At 41.9% G+C, this 14,708-nt stretch overlaps 1 protein-coding gene across 4 annotated transcripts in view; it reads right to left on the bottom strand.

Annotated features, from left to right (window-relative positions):
- lrp8 (low density lipoprotein receptor-related protein 8, apolipoprotein e receptor) overlaps nt 1–14,708 on the bottom strand; it is a 173,087-nt gene that overhangs the window by 34,887 nt on the left and 123,492 nt on the right. For all 4 annotated transcript variants that reach the window (XM_056377966.1, XM_056377969.1, XM_056377967.1 and 1 more), the window contains exons 6-9: nt 13,182–13,304; nt 10,870–10,992; nt 8,110–8,229; nt 6,075–6,200 (exon numbers count right to left, since the gene is read on the bottom strand). In XM_056377966.1, coding sequence (XP_056233941.1) covers nt 6,075–6,200; nt 8,110–8,229; nt 10,870–10,992; nt 13,182–13,304 — 492 coding nt within the window. The remainder of the gene's footprint in view (nt 1–6,074; nt 6,201–8,109; nt 8,230–10,869; nt 10,993–13,181; nt 13,305–14,708) is intronic.

Raw genomic sequence — 14,708 nt, forward strand, 5'->3', positions numbered from 1 at the left:
ATTATTCATACAATTATACACTGACTGCAGGAAAGTAGCTTGTACAGTGTGTGAGGTGGTCCAAACTAAAAGCACAGAAGGCTGAAAAAGGGAAACATTCATTTTAAAAGTGTTGTCGCTGAATATGTGTGAGAATGTCTGTCTGTCCTGCTGCTTTAAGTAACAAAGCACACTAGGCTGTGTCATTTCTAGTAGCCCAACAACTAGAAATGACACACTGTTCTATTTTTAGTGCAAGAGTGTTTCAAAAGTGTGTTTCTGGGTTCTCAACCTCAGGTGTGTACAGTGCATGATGTTGGCTGGCACATTAGTTACCTGCGGCACATTTTTCAGCAGTCTGAAGGTGAGCATGACTCAAGCATTTGAATAAATCGCCTGCAGTCAACAAGGTCAACTTTGCTTTTGGTACATGCACACACAAAAAATATCTGAGCTTTGTGCGCATGCCTGCATAAGGTAGAGACACTCCGCTTACAAATCCATGAGATTTACCCTTAAACATATATATCATCATCGACCTGGACTCCAATAATTTCCCTTTAATTTGTTTTGCCCTAGATTTCAGTCTGTCTGTCTGTCTGCCTGCTTGCCTGCCTGCCTGCCCGCCTGTCTATCTTTTATTCCCACCAATACCCACCCATCACATTTTCTAGCTCCTCTCCCTCATCTTCACTTCTCTCTCTTATCTGTCATGTCACTCTTCACTCCCCACTGCCCAGTAAAGCAGAAATGTGACGTAAAGCATTTAAAAAAGAGTCAAAGTTGGGCTACAGTAACACTGACTATACACACACAGACACACACACACACACCGCGCACACACACACAAAAGCTCATACTCTCTCAGAGAACCGACCATGCCTCAATAGGTTTCCTCAGACCCGGTTTACTATGGGCTACTACACAGGAGAAAATATTACATTTCTACTACTGTTTGGATCCAATCATTTTCCTCTGACTACTGGGTTTGTAACCATCAATTTCACCTGCTGAGAGACACAGAGAGAGAGAGAGGGAGGAAGAGAGAGGGAGAGAGAGAGAGAGACAGAGAAATGAAGCAGGAGCGAAACAGGCAAAAGAAAATGCGATCGATGCAGGTAGAGTCATAGAGAGATGACGAGTAAAAGGACGTAATTAAGAGAGGAAGAAGAAAGAAATAGACATCAACAGCTCAAATGACAGCAGGGGAGAGAGAGTTAGCTGGGCGGAGGAAGAGGGAGGAGAGTGAGTATGACAGGATGATAAAAGAAAGTAAGGGCATTCTGAAGTATGTATAATAAGGACAGAGATAGATCCAGCTTCTCTTTCATCAATCCCCTAACTCACTTTTTCAAGACATATCTTATCCCTCATCACTGATGTCGCAGCAATATGTCCTCCTCGAGGTAAAAAAAAGAAAAAAAAAAAAGAGCTGAGTCACTGTTTTCTTCAGGCCATGGAATTAGAGATGTCATCGAAAAGTGCAATATTATCTCTCCTCACTAGATCCCAGCGGAGCAACAGTCTGCTGTCTCTACAAGAACAGGGTTCCCTGGATATATTTAATCTGCGCTGCCAGTTTAGGGCTGCTCTCCTCCATTAGCCAATTAAGATAATGTGGTGAAAAGATAAATACAGGCTGGGGGAAATGCCGTCAAGCTCTGCAGGGGCATTGATTTGATTTGCACCAAAGCAAATGTTGTGGAGATATTGCAAGGTAAGAGGAGAAAAATCCAACATAAAGACAATCAGAAAGGTCAGGTCAGGAATGAAAAGTGTGAACTTCTGCAGGCTGATGGGCCATCTCTATTTGCAGCCAGTGTGAATGGACCCACACTGGATGAGGTTATTATAATGATGTCATGTGTGGAAGAAGACACCCATGTCTAGGTCCGCCATGCTCGTTAAGACATACAGACCATGCTAGATGATAATGAGAGATGCTGCAGCAGGGGACACAGCAACTTGTCAACAACTTGGGTCAAATGCCGAAAAGTCATCCTATTTGCCAGCATTCCTCATGGTAAGTACTTTATATATAACAGGTCATTATTTTTGAGGTGAGAAAATTGTTGCATTTTTTTATTCTGATAAAAGTTAGTATGTTTTTGCACATCTGCATTTTAAAATTGTGAGTTATAAAGCTTGCTAGGTCACTGAAAAAATATAAGAGACAAGATACAAATAATAAATATCCAAGTGCAAAACTGTATTCTGGATCAATGTTACCAATATTCCCACAGGCAGACAGAATAAAATGTTACGGGCTGGTACATTAAAAGCCTAAAACTGCAGGAAAAACTTCTGAAATGAGGTTTGACAGTGTTCCACAACATCTCGGGTCCCATGGCAAAATCTTTTGACAATGGGGAAAATCTGACCACTGCTTTAAACCCATTTTGAAAAGTGTGTGCTCAAACTGTCAAGTGTGGCACAAACTGCTCTTGGCACAGTGGTTAAGCCCGCAGTCTACTGTAGATGAGAGAGGGAACAAGAAACAGGAGAAGGGAACAAGAGTGGAAAGGAAAGCAAGACTTTTGGTCCAAAGGCAGTTTGTAAATTTCCTCTGTGTTGTTGTGACACTGTGTCCTGCTTTTATCAACTAGTTTGTGTGTGTCCCTGAAAACTATCTCCACTGTTCACCGACCCTCACTCCTGTCTGTGAACTTTTATTTGACTACCTAACAGGGCTCAGTTGTCTACCGTCATTAAAGGGAAATTTTATTGTCTGCATGTGAATGTTACATGTATTAACAAAAATGATCAATTAAGTTTGTCCCCACTCATGATGAGTGACACTTCAAACATACGGAGTAGTCACCATTGGGTTGTTAGTAGACCTGTATTTTGTTGAATAAGACAGTGTTATAACTGGTATTTCATTTAGCATCTTTTAGAAAGGTAAAAGAAAACAAACAAATATGGACATTGGCAAAACATTTTTATCCTGCAATACTATTGTAATTGGGGGCAGCTGTGGCTAACGAGGTAGAGTGGGTCGCCCACTGTTTGGAAGGTTGGTGGTTCAATTCCCAGCAGCTTCTAATTGCTCCCAATGTATCATTGGTGTGAGTGTGTATGTATGGTAGAAAAAGCACCATATATATATATATATATATGTAGAAAAAAAGCACCACATAAATGTGTGTAAAGTGCTTAGAGTGGTCAATAAGACCACTAAGAATAAGTGGTATATAAGTGCAGTCCATTTAGCATTCAATTGTCTTTCTGATCAGTTACTGATCAGTTGTGACACAGAATAGTGATAACAATGAGGAATAACACCACAAGCGTACATCATTGTTCTAAATGGGGGACAGGTGTTAGCGTCCTCCTCCATCCATCTCTTACTCCCTCTTGGTCTCTAGCTTTCCAAATTCAGTTTTGTATCTGCTCTGGTTTACTGTATGTATGATGGATGACTGAACTGGTCAGAAAATGCTTCAGAAAATCCCGTTTGCTTCCTCTCTTCATCTGTCTCACACATGCAGCAAACTCCCACTCTCTCTCTCTTTCACACACACACACACACACACACACAACACACACACACACACACACACACACACACACACACACACACACACACACACACAACACACACACACACACACACACACACACACACACACACACACACACACACACACACACACACACACACACACACACACACACACACACACACACACACAAACAAACAATAAGAACTCAAGCTGACGACTCAGTGAGTGGCATCACACCCATAAAGGTGTAAACACAAAAACAATGAATGCAATTAGTGTAGAGCAAGGCTTCCTTCAGGGGACTTAATGGATGCTGCGGCATACTAACATGAACACCCACACACAAACCAGCTTAGAAGAGGGAACGCATTATGACTCCAACCTGGGACTTTACTTTTAATTAGCACAGCTAGTGTAACAGTTTCATATGACTTGGAAATGAATCTACAAAGACAGGAACCATGTGTTAGGATTAGCATGAGAACATACAGAGCAGAGATTTTTGCACAGCTTTAAGTGACTCTTCTCACAATCATCTGCACATTCTTGCACTAACCACCAACCAGGAAATGCAGAAAAATACATCTCTACATGGCAGTGTGGGTATGCGTACCACGATGATGACACTGTGTTTTTGCCATGTGTCTCCGAGACGGAAGCACAAATAAACAGCCTGGCGTTTGACAGCCTGAACTTCAGTGGGTGCAAATCATACTGTCACTTGGCAGATGTCTCATCTCATCACAGAACGCAGCATCCCTCACGGACAGTCAGTCACAGGAGGGGGATTGTATCTCCGTATGAATGTTGACACGACTCCTCTAAATAACTAAAGTGTATAAGCATGCTGATGTCTTTGGGCGTGCATGCGTGTGATTGGGTATACAGTACATGTGTGTGTCGAGGAATGAGTTCATGGGCAAGTGCAGCTTCATTACGTCCACAGAACCTCAGCTTCACACAACAGCCGTCTCCCTATTTATGGTCCCATCTCTATTTGCGCCTCTGAATAAATAAACCTCAACATAAACAATAATCCTGTCACATTTTCTGTCTGTTCCTCTTTCTGTCTCCTCTGGCACACTATAACATGTACCACAACCAACAGTGCGTATGCAACTCTGCATTAATTCAATGAGCAGAGATATTCATACAATGCATTCATCCATCTGTCTTGTTTCTCCTCTGCTTCCTCTCTAATAAATGCTTTGGCCCCTGACAAGGACTGTTTGCTCCGCCTGGCACTAATAAAGATTCACACAGAGACACATGAAGCAATCATTGGTGTTTTTTATGCCACTTAGCTTAAGAGTGAGGGCCTGTTTTCTGCTTTAAGCTCTCTCATTACCAGACCAGTTCACCCTATAATGACTCAACCTAAGACCGATGGCTGTAATCACTAATAACACTCTTCTCTCTCTCTCCCCCTCTCTTTTTTCCTGCAGAAAAGTTAATTTGCTGTGTAACTCAATCTGTTGAGGATTCCATTCACATTATAAGTAAAGGTGTAGATGCAAGGCATTAACGCCGCCTTAGCAAAAGGTTATATCTCCGGTAGAACTTTATAGTGTAGATAAAACACCTGATAATGCAGCGATTATAGTTTCTAATCCCTTCTAAGTCTGCAGGTACAGCAAATACCCCCCTATTCGTTTAAACAGAAAGGATATATTGTGGTGCATGTTAAACAGCACAGTCCATCATGCTTTTTTATTAATGAAGTGGGCACAAGTGATTACCACTGTGCAGGACTGTTTGGTTTCTTTTCAGCACTGTCAGATGTAAAACGTACAGTATATCCACTTTTATCAAAACATCACTGCACATCAGAAGCTCTAATTTGTCAGTAGTGGCAGGAAACGTTATCTGCGCGTGTTTGAATGGTTGTTGACAGACAGCATCGTTATCGCTAAAGCCAGCTGTAACAGACTGAGAACGGGGGAGACTGATTAAAAACCAACAGAATTCACACTGAGCTTTTCAAAAAGGCAGCCGTAGGTGCGGCTAACAAGCTACAGTTGCATTCTCACCTCAGGGTTTAGGCAGCGCATTTTTCAGTAACAATCCTGCCTAGTGCAGCTTTAAGGACAAGATTTTATTTTCATTCACAGTAACTGCCCCGGAGTGTTTACCCAGGCCAACGGCGGATACAGACCTGTATCCTATAGCGAGTGGGCAGGAGCCCCCTCCTCACACAACATCCTTCCCTTAACACTCCAGGGAGAGCAGAGGCAGCTGGCTGCAAACTTTTCATTAGTGAGGACTACAGAAAAAGATGGCAAATATTTATCTTTGCACAGATTGCTGTGCAGGGCCTGCATACAAAGCAAGCCTCTCCTTTCACTGAATCCCACAGTCTGAGAATAGTGTGGGATGTGACTCGGTAGTTAGGGCTGCTGGAATGGGAGAGTAAGTAGTGTGTATAGAAGAGTTGGTCTCCATTATTTTGGTGAGAACATCCATCTACGACAGTGTGTGTCTTTACTTGTGCAAATGGGTGTGAGTGTGTGTGTGTGTGTGTGTGTGTGTGTGTGTGTGTGTGTGTGTGTGTGTGTGTGTGTGTGTGTGTGTGTGTGATAAATGGCTTACCCACGGCCTTGCAGGTCTTAGAGGCAGGGTCCATCTCGTAGCCTTCGTAGCACTCACACTTATAATCTCCTTTGTAGTTGATGCAGATCTGACTGCAGGCGTCTGGATTCTCACATTCATCTATGTCTGTGGAGAGAAACATGGCACCCAGAAATAAAGATCCAAACAAAGCGATGGAGACACACACCGTTATCTTAGTCTGAAGAATGAGAAATAAGATAAGAACATGTTCATTATCTAAGATGTTCACAATCTTTCAAGAGAGAATCTTCGCTTCAAATGAGAGTCTGATTCTTAAAATTGAGTTTCAAGTATTTACTCTATGTCTGTTGGACAAAGAGCTTCTACAGATAAATGGAGAAATGTGAATGCTGAACTTGTGAAACAATACTTTCATTTAGACAATCATTTCTTTTCTGTGTATTACAAGTATTTTTTTTTCACCTATTTACCTAAAAACAAGTCTATACTGCTGGCTGAACATTTTTCCAGTATGAATCAATAGTCTGTCTACAGAGTAGTTCACCTGCCCACCAGACAGAAAACTTTCTCCTGGCTACTTCATTCTGAACTAGAATGGCACTCTGTAATCCCTCGGCCAAGGCCAAACACTCCTACACACGTCTATCCAGCTCTTATAATAGATAAACTAGAGGAAAAAGGAAGTGGTCTGAGACGTCAGCATTATACAACTCATACAGTTCGACAGCTGTATGAATTGTCTCGTTGCTTTGTGGCAACCCCTATTGTTATTGTGTCATTTTATGAGTTGCATTTTGCATGAAATACTGATGTAAGCGTTCCTAAATGCTGCTGGCGCCACATGCACAGTTACTTACTGTGAACTGTACAAACCCATAAATCCCAACACCATAAATATGTCTGATTTTATTCAAGGTCCTTACATTATTTCCTTAGAAACTGAGAAATATCTTGAAAAAATCAAATTATGTTAAGTAAAAGTCATGGATCTGCAACTTTGACCAAATCTGCACAGAAATTTAACAGGTTCTTCAATGACTCATCCCTTTTCACCCAAGTTTGGTGAAACTCTGCTGACAAACAAAGAAACAAACGGGTGAAAACATTACCGCGTTGGCCAAGGTAACAACAGAGGGTCTCAGTCACAGTATGTTACATGTCAACACCTTAAACCAAATAAAACTGAGACAGCTGCTCAGCGCTTTGAGAAATATATGGTGAAGAGATGAGAAGTTCAATACCAATTTCATCACACTGAGATCAGCAGCAGAAACTGCTTTCCCATCTCTGTCCAAAGTAAAACAAATCACTTCGAGCTGATTTCAAAGGTGTCTTCTTAATCCAGTTGGTTTAGAAGTAGGAATGTAAAAATGTGTAATTGTGGTTTTAGGGACAGATACAAGATTCATCAGTGATCATCTGTGATGAATGAACCATGTGATTCTCTGCCTATCAACTCTCCAGCTGCAGTCCATGTCGGCAGTTACACCTCACACAGTGAGCCCAGGTGAACAGCTTTAACAAACCTGTACATGAGTAATCCAAGATCATTACAGTGAAATGTGGCAAACGTTAAGATAAATCATAACATTACTGTAACATACAATGTCTTGCTGTAATACATTGCAATGATGAGCTTAGGAGATGGTCTCCTCTAATATTTTATAGATCCATCCCACAATCTGGACCTGACAACCACGTTATAAAGACAGGACTTGTGAGAGTGGTTGTTGGTCAATTAATAGCTCCAACTTAAAACTAACCTAAATACAGGAAGTCTAACGTCACATTTCAATTTCTGTAGGTAATAAATAAAGAAGGCACAATATGTAAACAAAACTGCTTTACAGTGGATGGAGGAAAAAAAACTGTTTCATTCTGTGTTAAGGTAGGCCAAACTCAAGTCTTGTCAAACCGTTCTTTTAACCAGAATCGGGCCAAAAATAAGGCTGATAGCTGCATGAAATCCAGATCTCTCATAGAACACTTCAAAGCAAAGGCAAAAAAAGGCTCGAGCAGGTAGTTTTGTCGCATAACTTTTTTTTTTCTTTACCTCCGCAAGACTTTTTGTCCAGGAGTTTGTAGCCAGAGGGACAGTCACACTCATAACCAATTCTCCGGTCCCTGCAGATGTGAGAGCACCCGCCATTGTTGTCGGCACACTCATTGAGGCCTGCAGAGAGAGAGTGGGCCAGTAGGAGGAAGGACGGAGGGATGGTCAGGGAAAGGAGGGGAGTTATGGAGGCAAAGAAAGAGGAGTTGAATATTGATGAATTTACTCCAGCAGGCTTTTGGACAGAACAATACAACCTGCATAAGACACAAAGATAGAGAAAGACAAAAAAACACAAAACATGGTTATAAGTGTGTGTGTGTGTGTGTGTGTGTGTGTGTGTGCGCATTGTTTTAATCATCCTGCCAGTTAAGGAAATGTTGTCCTGTCAGCTCTGTCTGTACACATCAAAGTACCACTGAAAAAGAAACAACAATGAGCTTAAAAGTGGTAGAAAGCGAGAGACAGGAGTATGTGTGTGTGTGTGTGTGTGTGTGTGTGTGTGTGTGTGTGTGTGTGTGTGTGTTCATGGCCCACAGGCACAGTGTTAGCCAAACGCACCTGGAACCAATCCATTCTCCAACAGGGAGCTTGGCCATGTGCACCAGGTGCCACTCCACCATGATGCCTATTGTTGCACAAGCAGACGCTCTCCTTCATCCTCTCACCCCCCCCCCCCCCATTTCCTGCCCGTTTTGTTTTTAGCAGATCCTCTATCTCTGAGTCTTCATTCCTCTCTTGTGTCCTTTCCCTTTTGTATCAGTTTCTGCACCTCCATTTGTCCTTTTGTCTTTCAGCGACCCTCCTGGGAGTGGAGAGGGATCGCTGCCGAAAGCTAAAGCTGGTACTTCATTACCAGTTTACATTAAAGATTTAAGCTTCAAGGCTACAGGTAGCGCTGTGAAACAGTGAGACTATGAGAGAGAGGGAGAGACAAAGAGAGTGAGAGAGAGAGAGAGAGAGAGAGAGAGAGAGAAAGAGAGAAGATAAAGAGCAAGAATAGAAATTGAGAGAGACTGACAGGGAGAGGAAGAGGGAAGGAATGACTGAGAAATTAGCATGACATTTAACTAAAATGAAGGCTTAGTTTATTCCATCAAATAATAACAAATCAACTCAGTGACAACTTAATATGAAGTAAAGTATTTCGCTACAGAACACATTATAGGGCAAAATTATGTGGACACTCAAGTCTGCATCTGTATGGTGTTGGTGTGGGTCGTTTTCTGCGGTCAAAGTGGACGTCACCAATATGGGTCAAACTCTAGAAATGATGGATACCACACTTCTCACAATGCATCATAACACTGCAGTGTCTTTCATTTGACCCTTCTTGCCTGTTCAACACCTTTCAAGCTTTATGTCCTCAGTTTGTGAAGCAGAAAAAAAACTTCTGTCATGTTGACCCTTGTGTACAAAAAAAAACCTCATAACATCACTGGATTACTATTTCCACAGGCTGAGTAGTACCCCCCCCCCCCCCCAATTTTGATGAGGTGTGAAAGGGAAATCCTGGCATTACAGCATAAATGAAATTTTAGATGATTCCAACTTCCTGTCCACAGTTTGGGGAAGATCCTGTCCTTTCTCATCCCAACAAAACACACAAAGCAAAGACACAAAGAAACTGTATTCAGAGTTCGGAATGGAAAACTTGGCAGGCCGAGATCTTTAGACACTGACTACAAGCCAGGCTTTATCGCCTGACATTGCTGCTCACAGCCTCCCTAATGCTCTTGTGGATGAATAGGAGCAGTTCCCGATAGCAAGGTTCCAAAATGGTGTAAAGAGCTTTGCCAAAAGAAAGGAGGCTGTTGCAGCGGGATATTAATGCCCATGGCTTTGGAATAACACACTCAACAATCATATGGATGTAATGCTCAAGTGTCGATATATTTTTGACCTCATAGTGTTATTTCACTCCTCAGGATTTTTTTTCCCCATCTCCTGTTGACTCATTCATAAATTCCTTTTTAGCCATTTTCCATTGCTCTGGCCTGGCCTTTGTTCATGAACTGTCACCTTCTGTAGGTGGTGGATAATAGTAGTTGTCAGTTGCGACTAAAACACAGAGGAGGCGCAGGTTTGCCTCTGGACACACAGAAAATCATGTTCAACATTAATGATATGGTTCCAGGGCAATCTCATTATCGTGTGTATCCATCTGCCTCAAGATCAGAGGGAGCTGAAAGGGCAGCACGCTCACATGCCTTTCCAGAGCAGTCTCCTTGAGTAGTCTCAGAGACTTCTACTTGTACGTGCACTTGAGTGAAATTTCACTGATACATCACAAGTTGCTTCAATTGCAATTAATGAGCTACATTTACTTGATAGATTTCATTAACAGGTATGTTTCTCTCAACTGCTTCACTCTGTTTGCAACTGGATTGCTGTGAAGTCCCTGACTGAACCTCGCTAAGTGGTAATTATCTACGGTGTGTGTGCAATCTGTGTGGCTCCTTATGGGTAATGTAGTCCGGTCACGATTTCCTGGCTAAGATCACACTTCAGGGCAGAGTCGCCTGGCCCTTTGATCATATCAAGGCAGTTCAGAAACGTCCTGATTTACCCTGCCTTGATCAAATGAAGCTCCTTTTACTAAGAGAAGTGACCACCCACATCAGAAGTGGTCGATGACGCCCGGGAATGAATGTGCGCATCAGTGCTACTACGTATGTATGTCCATGTACCGTGTGCCTGGAGTGGTGAAAGAACTAATGAGTGTGGGTGTTTGTGTGTGTGAGGAAGACATTATCTTACCACACTCCTTCATGGGTTCATCAGACCAGTCCTTGCAGTCTTTCACATTGTCACACACTTTGCTGCTGTCAATACATTCCCCGTTCTTACAGCGGAACTTTCTGGGCCCGTCACACTTTGTAACTGTGATGAAGACACAACATGCAACAAAGTTAAAAATTAGGCTTTCACTTACTTTAACAGCTAAAAATATACAGTGTCCAGTAGCTTTGTTGGGTGTCTTTAAAAAAAAAGAATCATGCACAGTTGAGCCGGGTTAGCATTCTGCTAGATGAACTTCAATCCCACCAAGATGAAAATTGCTAACGTTCCAGTAAAAATTCTCATTATTTTCGGGGAGTAAAAAGTAGTTAGGTACAATAAATGTCACACCTTAGTAAGTAATACTGTAAAAGCTGGTTGCACATAGAGCAGACAGTCAGCCAGGAAGCTGATTTGTGCTGTCTTTGATCTCAGTAAGAGCTATCAGAGCAGTGCTTGATAAATAAATTAATTAGCTACAGCTACCTATAAAAATAGGCAGGTTATAGGTAGCGCAGTGAAATGTAATGTTCGAGATGGTTTGTTGAGATTTTAATTGGTGGAGTTTATTGAGGACAATAAACAGAGAAGCCTGAGAAGCCAGAAGGTAAGGAACGGCATTAACATTTTTCCAAAGATGTTGGTTTATTGAATGCAAGGTTGGATTGACAGTGGCTCTGAACTGGATGATTTTATGTTGTGGTGAGTGGCAGGATTTGAAACTCTTTTGATTTGACCTCTCTTTTACAGAGATGAAAAGTGAATGAAAAGTGTCCGTTTTCTTTTTAAGCCTGCTGATTTTCTGACTTGTGTGTCTTATTTCGGTGCTTCGTGAAGCACTTCATAACTTGGGTTTTGAAAAGTGCATCATTATTATTATTATTATTATCAGGGCCACCAGACAGAGAGAGGCCAAGGGATGTAGTGCCTTGCTCAGGTAGCAAGACAGACTAAAGAGAGATGCACTGAAAGATAGCACTTAGATAGCACCTACTGTTATTTGCTGACATCAAACTCGGAGAGGACAGAACAGGTTTCCGTGCCTGCTGTCCCCCCTGCATTTTTATTTATTACTGAACATTGCAACAGCATAAATTTGAAAGGATGGAAAATTATTTACCTTATCATTTAGCTAATTCATCAATAAATGTCCCTGTTTTGAGAACCTCACTTTCACTGTGACTGAAGCACACATAAACACAGCTGTACAACCCACAGCACCTTCTAGCTGCTTGGCTGTTTTTTAATGTTGGTTTTTTCACTCACAGAAAAATTTGACCACATGCACAGGTGCATGCACACGTAGTGTACTGTGCCCTTTTTGGAAAAAAAGAAAAAATCAATGTCAGTTTCACAGCTGCACTTCAGAACACTGGCTTCAAGATAAAGTTCACTGCCAGTCACAGCATCTGACGATGACCTTGAGCTTTTCTGTGTCCCACAGTATGTAAAGTCAAGGTGCAAGTATTTTAGGGGAGAATATGTACGTATCATATCAAATGTAACTCACAATACAGCTGATAGTATAAAGCAATAAAAAGAAAATGAAGGTGCAGGCTTCACACACAATTTATGCATAACAGGATTTGAACTAAAGGGGAGCAAGTGGCAACTGAGCTCCCCTGAAAGCAATAAAAATTTCAATATGGCAGATGAGGGGGCACATACTAGAGCAGAGGTGATATTCACCGTCTATTAATGCATATTGCAGCTTAACTGATGTAGATTTGTGTGCTACAGTCGTGTGAACACTATATGCAGTTTGTGGTTGAGTTAAGAAAAAGAAAACAAAGAAAACTGCGAAAACTTCTTGTATGCATCAAAGGAGATTCAAAATCTTATCACTTTAACACTCTTTAAACACTTTGACATTGTGGTTTCCTACACTCCCATTCCTCTGTCTTTCTTACTCATTTCAAAATGTATATCTTTAAACAGTTTCTCATGGGGAAGGATCAACTGGTGCAGCCAAATGCAGCCATCTGTGCTCTTCTCGACTATATCCCCTGTGAATGTGCTAAAAGTATTAAAGTCGACAATTTTTAGGGTAAATCAAGTATAACGAAACACACACAAAAAAAAAAGGAATGCATTTAGCTGAGGATTTGCACACAGACATTAAATTTGTAGGCGGTTGCATCACCAGTTTTCTTAGCATTAGAATATGTAATTTTACTCCAACGTTTGACTACCTGCATAATCTGAGTGATGATGTGTTGCACTGCTGATAATCAGGGAGTTGTTTGCATGTTGCATGGCTGCCTTCTGGTTGGTACTCATCTGATACTTACTGTTGACGCAGCCAGCTTCATCACTGTAGTCTGGACAGTCATGAACTTTATTACACTGTTTGGTGCCGTGGATACAGGAGCCATCACCGCACTGGAACTCATCAGGCCGACATGTAAGTAGGGCTGAGAGACACATATCAGACACGCATATGTTAGAATTAGGTGAGTTGTTACGTTACGATTACAGCAGAAATATGATTTATTGGTCTCATCTATGAGAGGATGTGAACCTGGAGGCTCAGAACACGAATACAGAGCATTTTCAAAAGTACACACTATCACATTCAGCCCATCATTTCTCTTCCTCTTCTGTGTCTCTGAAGATGTACACGTATGAGCACAGTATGCATTTTGTTTCATTCCTCAGGCCAACTCGGAGTGCGTTCCAATCCAAGAGTAAACGGTCATACACAACCCCTACCTGTGCAGAAAAAAGCCCCAGTGGAAATGAAAACCAGGAGGGTATTCATTCACTGTCTGAGGAAAACCCACATGTAGTGACCTACTGAGCACGTACGTATGTGCAAGTGTGTATAGGTTTTATTTTTTTTTTGTGCTTGCTCTAACAGCGGAGGGCAGGTTTATTTAACTCATCCGTCTTTTTAACTGGCTGTTTAATTATTCATGTGTTGTGTTTTGGACTAGCTTTGCCAAGGGAACGAAGGCAGACATGATCAATTGCCGTGGAGGCCACAAAAATGCGTGGCACACAATCACTGTATCAGGAAATATGGCACGAAACACACCAGCCGCACGCACTGTTTCACACCAACGCAGCACACGGTCTTAAATTTAAACATAAGCTGTAGGTGAGCAGACACGTACGGACACATGAAATGACCGACCGTAAATGCATGTGTGCAGCAGGAGGTGTGCACATTTACATGAACAAACAGGGGAGCTGACTCAAGACTTTTGGCGCTCAAAAAGAGAAAATAAATAAATAAACGGAGACAAACACATGTTAATGCTAAAATCAGCAAAGTGTGGAAGACATAATCCTGTGCCATCACAAAATGTGCTGATTCTTTCAGCCAAATGATTGGGATCTGAGCTCAGCTAATTATGATAAATCCCCGGGATGAATAGTAATAATAATGGATTGCCATCTGCAGAACTGGTGGCAGGAGGAAAAGGAGAGAAGCGACGAGATATACAATTTGACCATTTCTCATTTACATTAACCTCCCGCCACCCCGCTCACAGCATCTCTATGAAATAACAGAAGATTATTGAGACAGATGTTTCAAATAAGATGGGCGATGATACCCAGGGGACGGGTCTGTGGGAATGAGCCGAGCCTGACGGAACAGAAGAGGAGGAGGAGGAGGAGGAGAGAACAAACTGCAGCGATGCAATGATTCTCACATTTCTCATTTACATTAAAATGTTGCACCTCCCTCAGCTGAGCTCCGCTCTCATTTGCATAACACAGACGTCTCAAACTAATGCATCTCATTTGACACAAACCAACACCCGCCCACTTGCATTCACACTATGATGAGTGTGCACACAGACCCAATCAAA

This window comes from Seriola aureovittata, chromosome 6 (genome assembly GCF_021018895.1).
Source record: "Seriola aureovittata isolate HTS-2021-v1 ecotype China chromosome 6, ASM2101889v1, whole genome shotgun sequence".
In the NCBI taxonomy this organism is placed as follows: domain Eukaryota; kingdom Metazoa; phylum Chordata; class Actinopteri; order Carangiformes; family Carangidae; genus Seriola; species Seriola aureovittata.